This window comes from Megalobrama amblycephala, linkage group LG13, assembly GCF_018812025.1.
Source record: "Megalobrama amblycephala isolate DHTTF-2021 linkage group LG13, ASM1881202v1, whole genome shotgun sequence".
NCBI lineage: Eukaryota > Metazoa > Chordata > Actinopteri > Cypriniformes > Xenocyprididae > Megalobrama > Megalobrama amblycephala.
In genome coordinates, this window is record NC_063056.1 from 4,112,687 (window position 1) to 4,125,196 (window position 12,510).

General features: G+C 36.7%; 1 protein-coding gene across 3 annotated transcripts in view; it reads right to left on the reverse strand.

Moving 5' to 3' along the window:
- The window catches only part of lars2 (leucyl-tRNA synthetase 2, mitochondrial), a 113,678-nt gene that overhangs the window by 76,465 nt on the left and 24,703 nt on the right, over nucleotides 1-12,510 (reverse strand). For all 3 annotated transcript variants that reach the window (XM_048152529.1, XM_048152527.1, XM_048152528.1), the window contains exons 4-5: nucleotides 3,007-3,098; nucleotides 2,800-2,860 (exon numbers count right to left, since the gene is read on the reverse strand). In XM_048152529.1, the coding sequence (XP_048008486.1) occupies nucleotides 2,800-2,860; nucleotides 3,007-3,098 (153 nt within the window). The remainder of the gene's footprint in view (nucleotides 1-2,799; nucleotides 2,861-3,006; nucleotides 3,099-12,510) is intronic.

Sequence of the window (12,510 nt, forward strand, 5' to 3'; positions counted from 1 at the left end):
TAATTTGTGTTCTGAAGATGAACTAAGGTCTTACGGGTGTAGAACGGCATGAGGGTGAGTAATAAATGACAGAATTTTCATTTTTGGGTGAACTAACCCTTTAAAGAAAACAGTTTAAGTGATAATAAAATTAACATTATTACTGTTTTTACTGTATTTTTGATTAAATAAATGCAGCCTTAGTGAGCAGAAGAGACTTCCTCCAGAAACATTAAATAAATCTTACCGACTCCAAACTTTTGAATGGTAGTGTCAATTTCAGTACGGATTTTTTAAACCAAACAACCAATTTTTTTTTTTTTTTTAAGCTTGGCAGTCCTATTCACATTGCATTATGGTCTATATACAGGGTTAGCACCCGTATCATAAAATACGAGATCGTCCCGTATTTAAAGGTTGAATGATGCATCCCATACTTTACATAGGTTAACACATAGCTGAATAAACACATAAGGATTTTGCAATGTGGATAATACTAACAGCAAATATAAAGAAATCAATTGAACAAGAAGTAGTAGAGGAGCTCATTTTCACGTGATTACATTTTAGCATCTTTGTTTGCCTAGTGACGGAGTCTGAGATCATACACCGTAAACCTGTGAGTTATCTTAAAACACATCGAGCTCAAGTCAGCTCATTAAACACAAGAGACTCTCTAAATACAGGGCTGAATGGGGAAAAGTTAGTAACTAATGACAGTTTGATCAAAAGCCTTTTCCGTTTCTCCCGGTGGAATGTCTGCCTTAAAACAGCATGCGGTCGGTGACAGACACGTCTGTGCTGCTAAAAGGCATCGATTCCTGTTACCCCAGACATCCCCTAAAGCCAATATGGTATTTCTTGTTTTTTTGTTTGTTTGTTTTTTGGATAAACTATTAATATAATATTCCATACATTATCAGAGCTTGGTAGACAGATACTTATTATATTTTAAAGGTGCCCTAGAATGCTTTTTCACAAGATGTAATATAAGTCTAAGGTGTCCCCTGAATGTGTCTGTGAAGTTTCAGCTTAAAATACCCCATAGATTTTTTAGTATTCAATTTTTTAACTGCCTGTTTTGAGGCATAATTAGAAATTCAGCGTGTGGCACCTTTAAATCGCGCGCTCTCCGCCCCCAAGCTCGCAACTCTATAATACATGGCATAAACAAAGTTTACACAGCTAATATAACCCTCAAAATGGATCTTTATAAAGTGTTCGTCATGCAGCATATCAGATCATGTAAGTATAGTATTTATTTGGATGTTTACATTTGATTCTGAATGAGTTTGATAGTGCTCCGTGGCTAAAGCTAACATTACACACTGTTGGAGAGATTTATAAAGAATGAAGTTGTGTTTCTGAATTATACAGACTGCAAGTGTTTAAAAATGAAAATAGCGACGGCTCTCTTGTCTCCGTGAATACAGTAAGACACGATGGTAACTTTGACCACATTTAACAGTACATTAGCAACATGCTAACGAAACATTTAGAAAGTTTTACAAATATCACTAAAAATATCATGTAATCATGGATCATGTCAGTTATTATTGATCCATCTGCCATTTTTCGCTGTTGTTCTTGCTTGCTTACCTGCATAAAGTCTGTTGATTCAGCTGTGCACAGATCCAGACGTTAATACTGGCTTGTCTAATGCCTTGAACATGAGCTGGCATATGCAAATATTGGGGGCGTACATATTAATGATCCCGACTGTTATGTTGAGATTCGCCTGTTTTTCAGAGGTGTTTTGCAAAAATCAAATTTACACAAGAAGGATGAAACGATGGTGTTTGAGACTCACTGTATGTCATTTCCATGTACTGAACTCTAATTATTTAACTATGATGAGGTAAATTCAATTTTTAATTCTAGGGCACCTTTAAGTAATCAATTTAAACTATTTGCAAATAATATATATATTTTTTAAAATATATTCATTCTTATTTGATTCTTGTCTCGTCACACCCAGTTATGAATTACATTAATCATATCATATTAATCAAATAATAGCATGTTTTCAATTCAAAACGGTGAAATTTCATAAAAACTGTAGTTTGCATCACTGGATATTACTGTTGGTCGCTAAATATTTCAATCATAAAACAGTCATCAAATATTAAATGTTTAGCTACTTACTCTTCACTACTAAAATTAAAGCATTGCATTGTAATTTGCATTTGCCTTCTGTGAACAGTGAGCCCCGCCTTCTTTGATTTGATTGGCCAGTTCACTCATTCTGACAGTGACGAGCGCTGTTAGACCGCTGAGGCAGACCAGCCTAAAAATGTAACTTTTTAAATGTAATATACTGTATATGGGGGACAATTTGCCTATTTCTAATTATTGGGGGGACTTGTCTATGGTGGTTACGGCCCTGATCAGTAGTACACTTTAAAAGAGAGTGCACTGTGGATAATAGGGCACTAAATAGGGAATGAAATTGTTCACTAAGAATTTAAACACTGTAAGTGTACTATATAGGGAAGAGGGAACGATTTTGAAAATTTCCATGACTTTTTCATATTTTACATGACCTAAGAAAACTGATTTAAAATAATGGTTTAAAACCATTTATTCTTGATTTTGTTGTAACTATTAAGAGTAAGAAGTTAATAAACACAGCCTGTAATGCACATGGCGACTAACAACGCTCAAAATACAGCATACATAACTCAGACATGCCAGTCTGAGGATATGTGTCTGAGGAAAAACCCCTGATGTGTACCGATACAATGATGTAAGCCAGCAAAGTTAACAGAGAGAGACGCAGGTCAGTTCCCACATCTGTTCCATCCACCTCCGCTCACTCACCCGCTCCCAATTAAAGCAGAGCCCCAGGCTGTCCAGCTGCTTCCGCATGGACTCGATATTACTGTAAGACACACAGATAGGCGTACAAGACAATAAGGGGTGTTAAGGAACCCGTACGGCGGATCGTTATGTGTGTGTGTAGTTGTGATTGTTTGGAGAGTCATCAGTGAGGGCTGCTGTGTGACTAATCGAGTGGAGAAACGGCACCTTTTGGTCCACTCCTCGGGGTCCAGGTCTCGCTCGATGGCAGCGTTCTCAGCCGGCAGACCGAACGCATCCCAGCCCATGGGGTTCAACACCTGCAAGTTAAACAACATCGAGCTGTTAGTAATGTCAAACCCCAATCGACAATGGAATCCAGACTAATGCTCAATCTATATATGGGAGTTTATATGGCAGATTCTGAACTCTAAAGAGCAAGATGTCTGATGTAATGCTAACAATAGTAATAAAAAGAGTAATAATTATTGCAATAATAATAATAATACACTCAAAAAATTTAGGCCTAAATTCAAGATTTACTTATTTGAATTGCTACCCATTTGGATTACTACACAATTTTAACATAAACAAACTAATGTGATGCATATTTGTCAGTCATGCATAAGTGAAACAGGTAAGGGTATTTTCAATGCATTTATTCAGAATGCTGAGAATCAGCATAAATCTGTTCATTTTGAAAACAATTACATTTATTAAAGTTGGCTGCAGATCAAGCAATATTTTATGAAATTTTATATGCAATTCAAATAAATGAATCTTAAATTTAGGCCTACATATTATTTTGAATGTATTAAATAAATATAAAATAATACAATTAATGATACTGCAAATTCAAAAGAAGGATGTGTGCTATTTTCCATACAATGACAGCAGATAGTGACCTCACATTTTTTTGCAAAGCTCCAAAAAAATTACAAAAAAGCAGTATAAAAATCATAAAAGCAGTTTGAATGACCAAAATCGTTTATTGTCAGTAAAGCAAACCAGTGACTAAACATTTAACTTCACATCATTTCTCTTAGTAGGATGAAAATATTCTGTTAATTAAACTGTGATTAAATTATATATAGAAAGCAATCAAAGAACGCTTCCATTACAATCGCTGGAGCTGTCAATCAAACAGCGCGAGTGTTCGAATCAACGAATCTCTTATTTACATTGTGTTTGCATGATTAGTTAAGATTAAAGCATTAGTTGTGTGCAGAAATAGAGATCACTGCATTCATGCGCTCAACATGTCTGTGATCGGCTACATGCTCATCACTGCAACCTTTCATGCCATGATCTCAATATAATGCAATAATCAACACTTTTCACAATTAGCAAACCTAGAGAAATGTGATAGTAAAAATGTGCTAAAAGTTTTCGAGAGTTCCACATGTAATACTTAGCTATTTTCAAATGCAAAGAGCCAATCACAGCAGTGGGTGTTTACACTGAAGTCTCAAAGCAGACACATCCCTTAAAACAGAGCGTTCAAATCAGAGAGCTAAAATCGGTAGAAAAAATGGCTTTTATTTCTAAATTATGATCATTTTTGATGTAAAAATCATACTAACATTGTAAGTGCACTCCAGGAAACATTGTTAAAATAGTAAAATAATACAGTTCATGACCCCTTCTTTACAAAGTTCTGTCATGAAACTCTAGGGGCTCTATAATACACCCGGCGCAATGCGACGCAAGGCGCAGCGCAAGTGTGTTTGCTAGTTTGCGTCCGGCGCCGTTCGCGTTTTCCCGTTCAGCGCCACGTCCTTAAATTAGTAAATGCATTTGCGCCAGTTAGTGCGCCTATGGGCGTGCTGGTCTAAAAAAGAGGTGTGTTCAGGCGCATTGCCGGTGCATTGCTATTTTAAAGAGCTGAAAATAGACTGCGCCATAGACCAACTCAAACCTGGTCTAAAGTCTAAAGTCAATGGCGCAATATTTTGTTGTTAGAGCGCGTTGGTAGAAACTGCGCCTCTGGGCGCGTCCACAGTGCGCGTTGACTTTGCTTATTACACACAGGGATGCGCATCACACAAACATGCCAAATATTAAAAACAAAAGGATTACAGTGTAAAAGAATATTATTGTGTAGGCTACATAAATATAAAAATGTAATGATGAATAGTCATTGCGTGTATTAGAATTAGGCTACCTATTTTCAATTCAGCCTATTACTACTAATAATGATGAACGAAATTGGCTAATTAATTGAACAATCGTGCCAATACACACATATAAACTGACTATATTAACTGACTCATCGCGCGGAGCTATTTGAAAGCCTGCATCCAACGCAGACGACTGAAAGATTGACTGGCCACTTAACAGGTAATTTCAGCAAAACATCACTCGTTGAACTTCTCAGTTGAATCGGTGTGTTTAATAAGTCAGTGTATTTTATAATGTTATATGTTATATAATATATAATTATATAATATATATAATGTTATATCCTGCTTGTCCCGTAGATGATCTGCTTGCGCGCTTTAACTTCACTTAACTTCGTTTGAAAAGCGTTGAGCTTTTCCGCCAACAAATTCCGCCATGTAAATAGCAATCCGCTCTTAAAGGGAATGGGAGATGACACTCTGATTGGTTTATTGAACGTTACGCCCATTACTCATTAAGAGAATAGGGACAACCCATTTCAAAAATGCGCCCGCCGTGCGCTTTACACTTTGCGTTTAGATCGTTAAAATAGGGCCCTAGATGTCGCAGGCTGAGAGGTCCTTAACTCAATCTGTTTTCAAATCACATCATTTCTATAGAGCACAGCTGATTGGTTCCTGCTGTATCAGTAGCCAATGAGCTTGCTGCTCAACCTTCAAATACTTGGTCAGCATTTGCTGTAGCTGTTGCAAGCGAGCTTTCAGAAACCCTCCACCTTCCCCAGCTCCACCTGTATAGATCTTCTGCGTGTAATTCATGTACGCTATACTGCGTATCACAGCAGCGTATCAGTGTATGTATTGGCAGTAGCAAGTCCCGTACTTGCTCTGCAGCAACAGAAAAAACAGCAGCATTAACCAACAGCGGCCACAATAACAGTAGCAGCCACAATAACCAACAGCAGCAATAGCAAAAACAGCAGCAGCAATAACCAACAGCAGCTGAGAGTAGCAGATCTATTCTGCCAAGACCAAACATATATTTTAGCATGGCAACAATAAGAGGCGTTATTGAAGAGTCTGCATGTACGCAAACTGCACAAGGGAACTCCAGAGTATGACGCAAGAGGGAACCCGCAATGAATCAAATAACAAATAAAGCAAAATGACATGGAACAAAAACAGTGAAGTAGTCATTAAGTGCCATGTTCGTTACAACAGCATCTCAGAGATCACTTTAAAAGGATAGTTCACCCAAAAATGAAAATGTGATGTTTATATGCTTACCCCCAGCGCATCCAAGATGTAGGTGACTTTGTTTCTTCAGTAGAACACAAATGATGATTTTTAACTGCAACCGTTGCAGTCTGTCAGTCATAAAATGCATGGCAATGGGAACTTCGTCTATAAGAGTAAAAAAAACATGCACAGACAAATCCAAATTAAACCCTGCGACACATTGATGTCCTAAGACACCACTATGTCCAACTGCGTTCAGCATCCGGTCAGTGAGGTCTGAACGCGCTCTGACAATGGAAGTGATGTCTCGCGCTCATTGAAGCAAAGCACGAGAGATCACTTCCGTCATCAGAACGCGTTTTTTGACCTCACTAACCGGATGTGGAGGGCAGTTGGACATAGTGGTGTTTTAGAGGTAAAAAATTATATAAATACTGTTCGGTTTCTCGCACAAACTATCGTTTTGTGTTTTAGGACATCAATGTGTCGCAGAGTTTAGTTTGGATTTGTCTGTGCGTGTTTTATTTGACTCTTATAGACGAAGTTCCTTTGACATGCATTATACGACTGACATACTGCAATGGTTGGAGTTGAAAATCATCATTTGTGTTCTACTGAAGAAACAAAGTCACCTACATCTTGGATGCCCTGGGGGTAAGCAGATAAACATCAAATTTTCATTTTTGGGTGAACTATCCCTTTAAGATTAATTAGCAGAAGTTATTACTCTTCCATCTGTGTGTGACGTAATTAACGATAGTTCTATTTTGTTGAAACAATGTGATTCAAACTACAGAGGTGCGACTATGTTAAGCATTCATGACTAGTTGGCTAGTTTCTCCAATGATGCATCGTACTATGGTAGTTAATAAGGGAGTAACATTGTTGTATGGGAAATGCAGCCCTGAACCCTTTGGCAACCACCATGCAACCACTTACAACACCTTAGCAACTGTTTAGTATCATAGCAACCATCGAAACATCCTTAAAACTACTAATCTGTCTTCCAACTGTCTCACAGTTAAATAACCTTCAGATATCAAGGGTTTTTCAAATTTCAGCCAAGTTGGATGAACTTCCCTGTTCCAGCATGGATCTCAGCCTCTAAAACTAGAAGAGTTACAACATATGTGACATACTATAACTCAGAAGAGATGTGCACTCAGATGCGACTAATAAAATGCATGTAGTCATCATTATAAAGACTGTGTGTGTGGTAAAGTGTTTAATGGAAGAATGCAAATAGAGAGCATGAACTCTCTGAAAGCATCGTCTATATTTCACACTAATGTGGAGTCATGTCATTGTGCCCTCATCACCACAGACGGTCACAGAGATAATAACATCACTATCTGACTCTGACTCACTCCTCTTTCTTTCTCTCTCACTTTCTTTCTCTTATATTGATGTTTATGCAAAGGACGAGAGGAAAAATAGAAAAGATTAAATGTATAGTTCAGTCAAAATTACATATGTGTGCACTATAATTCAAGTCTCCTGAAGTCATACAAAAGCTTTGTGTGAAATTTAAGTTGCAGGAATATGATCAAGAGCAAAAAGAGGGATAACCAGTTTTTCTGCATTCTGTATAACTATAAAACAATGCTTAATAATAATAATAATAATAATAATAATAATAATAATAATAATAATTATTATTATTATTATTATAATCAATCCCCTTTATTATTTATATTTAAATATCTACACATCTTCACCTAATTTATAACACAGTGCAAATTCATTTTTTTTATTATTGTAATTGTATGTAATTATTATATATTTTTTTTATTTGCATTTAATTAAAGCAATTAAATCAATAACATCAATTTAATGTTAATACATTACTATTGTACAGCAAAACAAAAGTAACAAAATAATACATTTTATTTTATTGTAATTCAAATTATAAAATTTAAACAAATCAATAAAGACAAATATTACTACTGTACTATAAAATATAAAAACAAATAATAATGATAATAATAATAATAATAATAATAATAATAATAATAATAATAATAATAATACACATTTTATTTTACATATATCAGAAAATGAAGAATATTTTTCTCAGATTTACTTAATTCCCACAAGTCTTACTTCTCAGGTCGGAAAATATAGATATAAATCTGCATAAATAAGGTATAATCACATCCCTGAAGTTGTTATTCACAAATCTTCCCCTGATGTTACTGTAAGACTTCAGAAAACTTTTAATGGTTCTATCATAGTGATTGTTTTGTTTTTTTGGAGCTTGACAGACTTGATCACTAACTATGAACCTGTCATATGGAAAGAGCTGCATGAAGATTCTTCAAAAATTCTCCTTGTGTGCTCCAAACGTCATGCGACTGAGTAAATAATGACATAATGTTTGATGCACTGGTCCTTTAAGTGAACAGCAGACTCTTTTGGGGACGTGTGAAGAGGAAGGACAGAGTGAGCAGTGGAGAAGGAGATGCTGTATCCTTGGCAACTGGCTGCATCTCATTCGTTAAGTGAAGGGCTGAACATTAATAAGCCAACACAAGCACCCGTTTCAACTGTTTTACACAACATTCACTAAAAATAAACTACTGACATACCTTACATTTTAACACAAGAGGACTGCCTTCCCTTCTGAGGAAGGTTTTTTTAATAAAACAGAGGAGGCAATTAATCACGGTGCTAAACTGAACCTAGTCATCCAAAGTCATTGTTAAGATGTTGTTAGTGCTGCTCACTAAAGCAAGTATCACGATTACTAATGCTCACACTTAGGCTTAGTGATTTGATAAATCTGTTGTTTCGTTTTTCCCCAAAGAAAATGATAATAATAATAAAACTACATTTTATTAAAGGGTTAGTTCACCCCAAAATGAAAATTATATCATCATTTACTCACCCTCTTGTCGTTCCACACCCATAAGACTTTTGTTCATCTTCAGAACACAAATGAAGATATTTTTGATGACAGAATGCCGTCAGATTTCCTTCCATAAACTGCCTTCACAACTGAAACTTTGATGCTTCAAAAAGTTCATAAAGAGAGAAGAGACAAGTTGCTCAAGTTTAGGAATAGGAATGTTGTCCCATTCTTGTCTAATACAGGCTTCTAGTTGCTCAACTGTCTTAGGTCTTCTTTGTCGCATCTTCCTCTTTATGATGCGCCAAATGTTTTCTATGAGTGAAAGATCTGGACTGCAGGCTGGCCATTTCAGTACCCGGATCCTCCTTCTACGCAGCCATGATGTTGTAATTGATGCAGTATGTGGTCTGGCATTGTCATGTTGGAAAATGCAAGGTCTTCCCTGAAAGAGACGACGTCTGGATGGGAGCATATGTTGTTCTAGAACTTGGATATACCTTTCAGCATTGATGGTGCCTTTCCAGATGTGTAAGCTGCCCATGCCACACGCACTCATGCAACCCCATACCATCAGAGATGCAGGCTTCTGAACTGAGCGCTGATAACAACTTGGATTGTCCTTGTCCTCTTTAGTTCGGATGACATGGTGTCCCAGTTTTCCAAAAAGAACTTCAAATTTTGATTCGTCTGACCACAGAACAGTTTTCCACTTTGCCACAGTCCATTTTAAATGAGCCTTGGCCCAGAGAAAATGCCTGCGCTTCTGGATCATGTTTAGATACGGCTTCTTTTTTGACCTATAGAGTTTTAGCCGGCAACGGCGAATGGCACGGTGGATTGTGTTCACCGACAATGTTTTCTGGAAGTATTCCTGAGCCCATGTTGTGATTTCCATTACAGTAGCATTCCTGTATGTGATGCAGTGCCGTCTAAGGGCCCGAAGATCACAGGCATCCAGTATGGTTTTCCGGCTTTGACCCTTACGCACAGATATCATTCCAGATTCTCTGAATCTTTGGATGATATTATGCACTGTAGATGATGATACCTTCAAACTCTTTGCAATTTTTCTCTGAGAAACTCCTTTCTGATATTGCTCCACTATTTTTGGCCGCAGCATTGGGGGAATTGGTGATCCTCTGCCCATCTTGACTTCTGAGAGACACTGCCACTCTGAGAGGCTCTTTTTATACCCAATCATGTTGCCAATTGACCTAATAAGTTGCAAATTGGTCCTCCAGCTGTTCCTTATATGTACATTTAACTTTTCCGGCCTCTTATTGCTACCTGTCCCAACTTTTTTGGAATGTGTAGCTCTCATGAAATCCAAAATGAGCCAATATTTGGCATGACATTTCAAAATGTCTCAATTTCAACATTTGATATGTTATCTATATTCTATTGTGAATAAAATATAAGTTTATGAGATTTGTAAATTATTGCATTCCTTTTTTATTCACAATTTGTACAGTGTCCCAACTTTTTTGGAATCGGGTTTGTATATGTTATTATGTTTAGTTGTCTTTTCAGAATCATGGGAAATCGTGATCTCTCTTTAAAACAAACAAAAAAAAAAAAAAATAGTGATTCTCAATTAATCCAGAATCGTGCTGCTCTATCACCCATCTAACAATTATGAATCCAACATTTGAAATTCATCCTGAACCTCAGCCAGACATCTCTCCATGTTTCAACAGGTCTACTTTTTTTTTCATAGTGTGTGCGTATGTGTGTGTGCGTGTGTGCATGAGTAAGCACTGTAAATACTTTTTTTATCTTTTTATCTTTGGAGAAAACAACGCATTGACAGAGCCGTCAAACACAAGTGTCAATCACGGCTAAGAAAATGCATTCTTGTCTATAGTTTTGTGCTCTAACGCTCCTCTCGCAGACAGCTGAGAGGTTTGATGACTGCAAAACATCTGCTAAAAGATCACAGCGTTACCAGATAATGCAAAAAACCTAAAGCAAGTATCATCATCTGCAAGATAAGAGACCATCAGATGCTCTGACTGAAGCTGCGGCCACATTAGACCTTGTGCTCCATTCACACTTTGAGCACGGAAAACATCTTTGCAATGCTCGTGATATGATGACACACTCTGCAGCACCTGTTTGAAAAACAGAGACTCATAACAAATAACAAAACCAAAATGTAAAATGTACAATCTACTACACTTTCCAGCAATTCTTCAAACATGCAGCTATAAACTGTCATGCTGTTACTTGTCAATCCTCTATTGGTCACACGTCTTTACATTATACAAATTCACTGGTCAGGATTCACTAAACTTGAACTTAAATGCGACACTTCTTTGCAAGAGCTTGTATTTCCTTTCTAATGCATACGCTTGAATGGAAGTCAATGGAAAGAAAATTGTGAGGGCCTCTTAACACTAAGAGTGAATGCATCTTTCACTGATCAATACATATTGACCAAAAAAGTATCTAAACTTCACACAATAAGCCTTGGCTAAACATCAGATGCGGAGGAAACTCTCATTTGGTGGTTTGCCATCAATGCAATGTTAAAAGAACAACAAAAACTTGAATTACAAGTAGATATGCATGATCTGCTTGGGAACTAGAACCAATTCTGAATTATATACAGCACAACTGTTTTCAACATTGATAATAATCAGAAATCATAATCAATATATCAAATCATATTAGAATGATTTCTGAAGGATCATGTGACACTGAAGACTCGAGTAATGCTGCTGAAAATACAGTTTTGATCACAAAAATAAATTACATTTTAACGTATATTCACATAGAAAACAGTTTTTTTTTTTTTTTTAAATGTCCAAACTTTTGACAGGTACTGTAGTTTTTATTCCAGTTTTGTTGAGACCTGAGCAGTAAAGATCTGCTTGGTTAAGTCATCAACTGACTAGGCGGTGAGGCAGAAAGGCTTTTCTTTTACTTGTTCTCTAAATATGTGACCCGTGCTGGCAAAATGAGTCGGAATGCGGACAGGCTAATTACGAGCTACAGGCAAAACAAGTCAAAAATGTTTTAGGTCGAATTTGAGGTTCACACAAATATTAGTTCATTAAGTCCTCATCTAGCCATCCAAATGCTTCAAATAGCAATTAAACATCTAAAAGTATCTTTATTTGTATGTTTTCTGAGAGAAGTACCCTTTCTTTCTCTGCTCGCTTCACCACTCGCGCTTCCCTCAGAAACGTCCTCGTTAGTCCAAGTTTGGAATCATTTTAAAGCGCAGAATTCCAACTTTGTGAATATTCATAGCAAATTCTTGAGGGCACGAGTCTGAACCAATGAAAATGTGATTTTCAAACTCATGCTGATGGAAACAAATCGATTTTACTCGCGCTGACTGACAGATCTGAAGTGCGCGTACAAAGACGCCTCAGACACCGCGCGATCTCCATATACACATACATTATAAACAGAATTACAGTACTTCAAAATATTGAAAAAAAAAAAGTTGAATATATACATTTTCCTTTAGATATTTGTGTGTTATTAAGAGGGATTTTAAGGTATGGTTGCTAG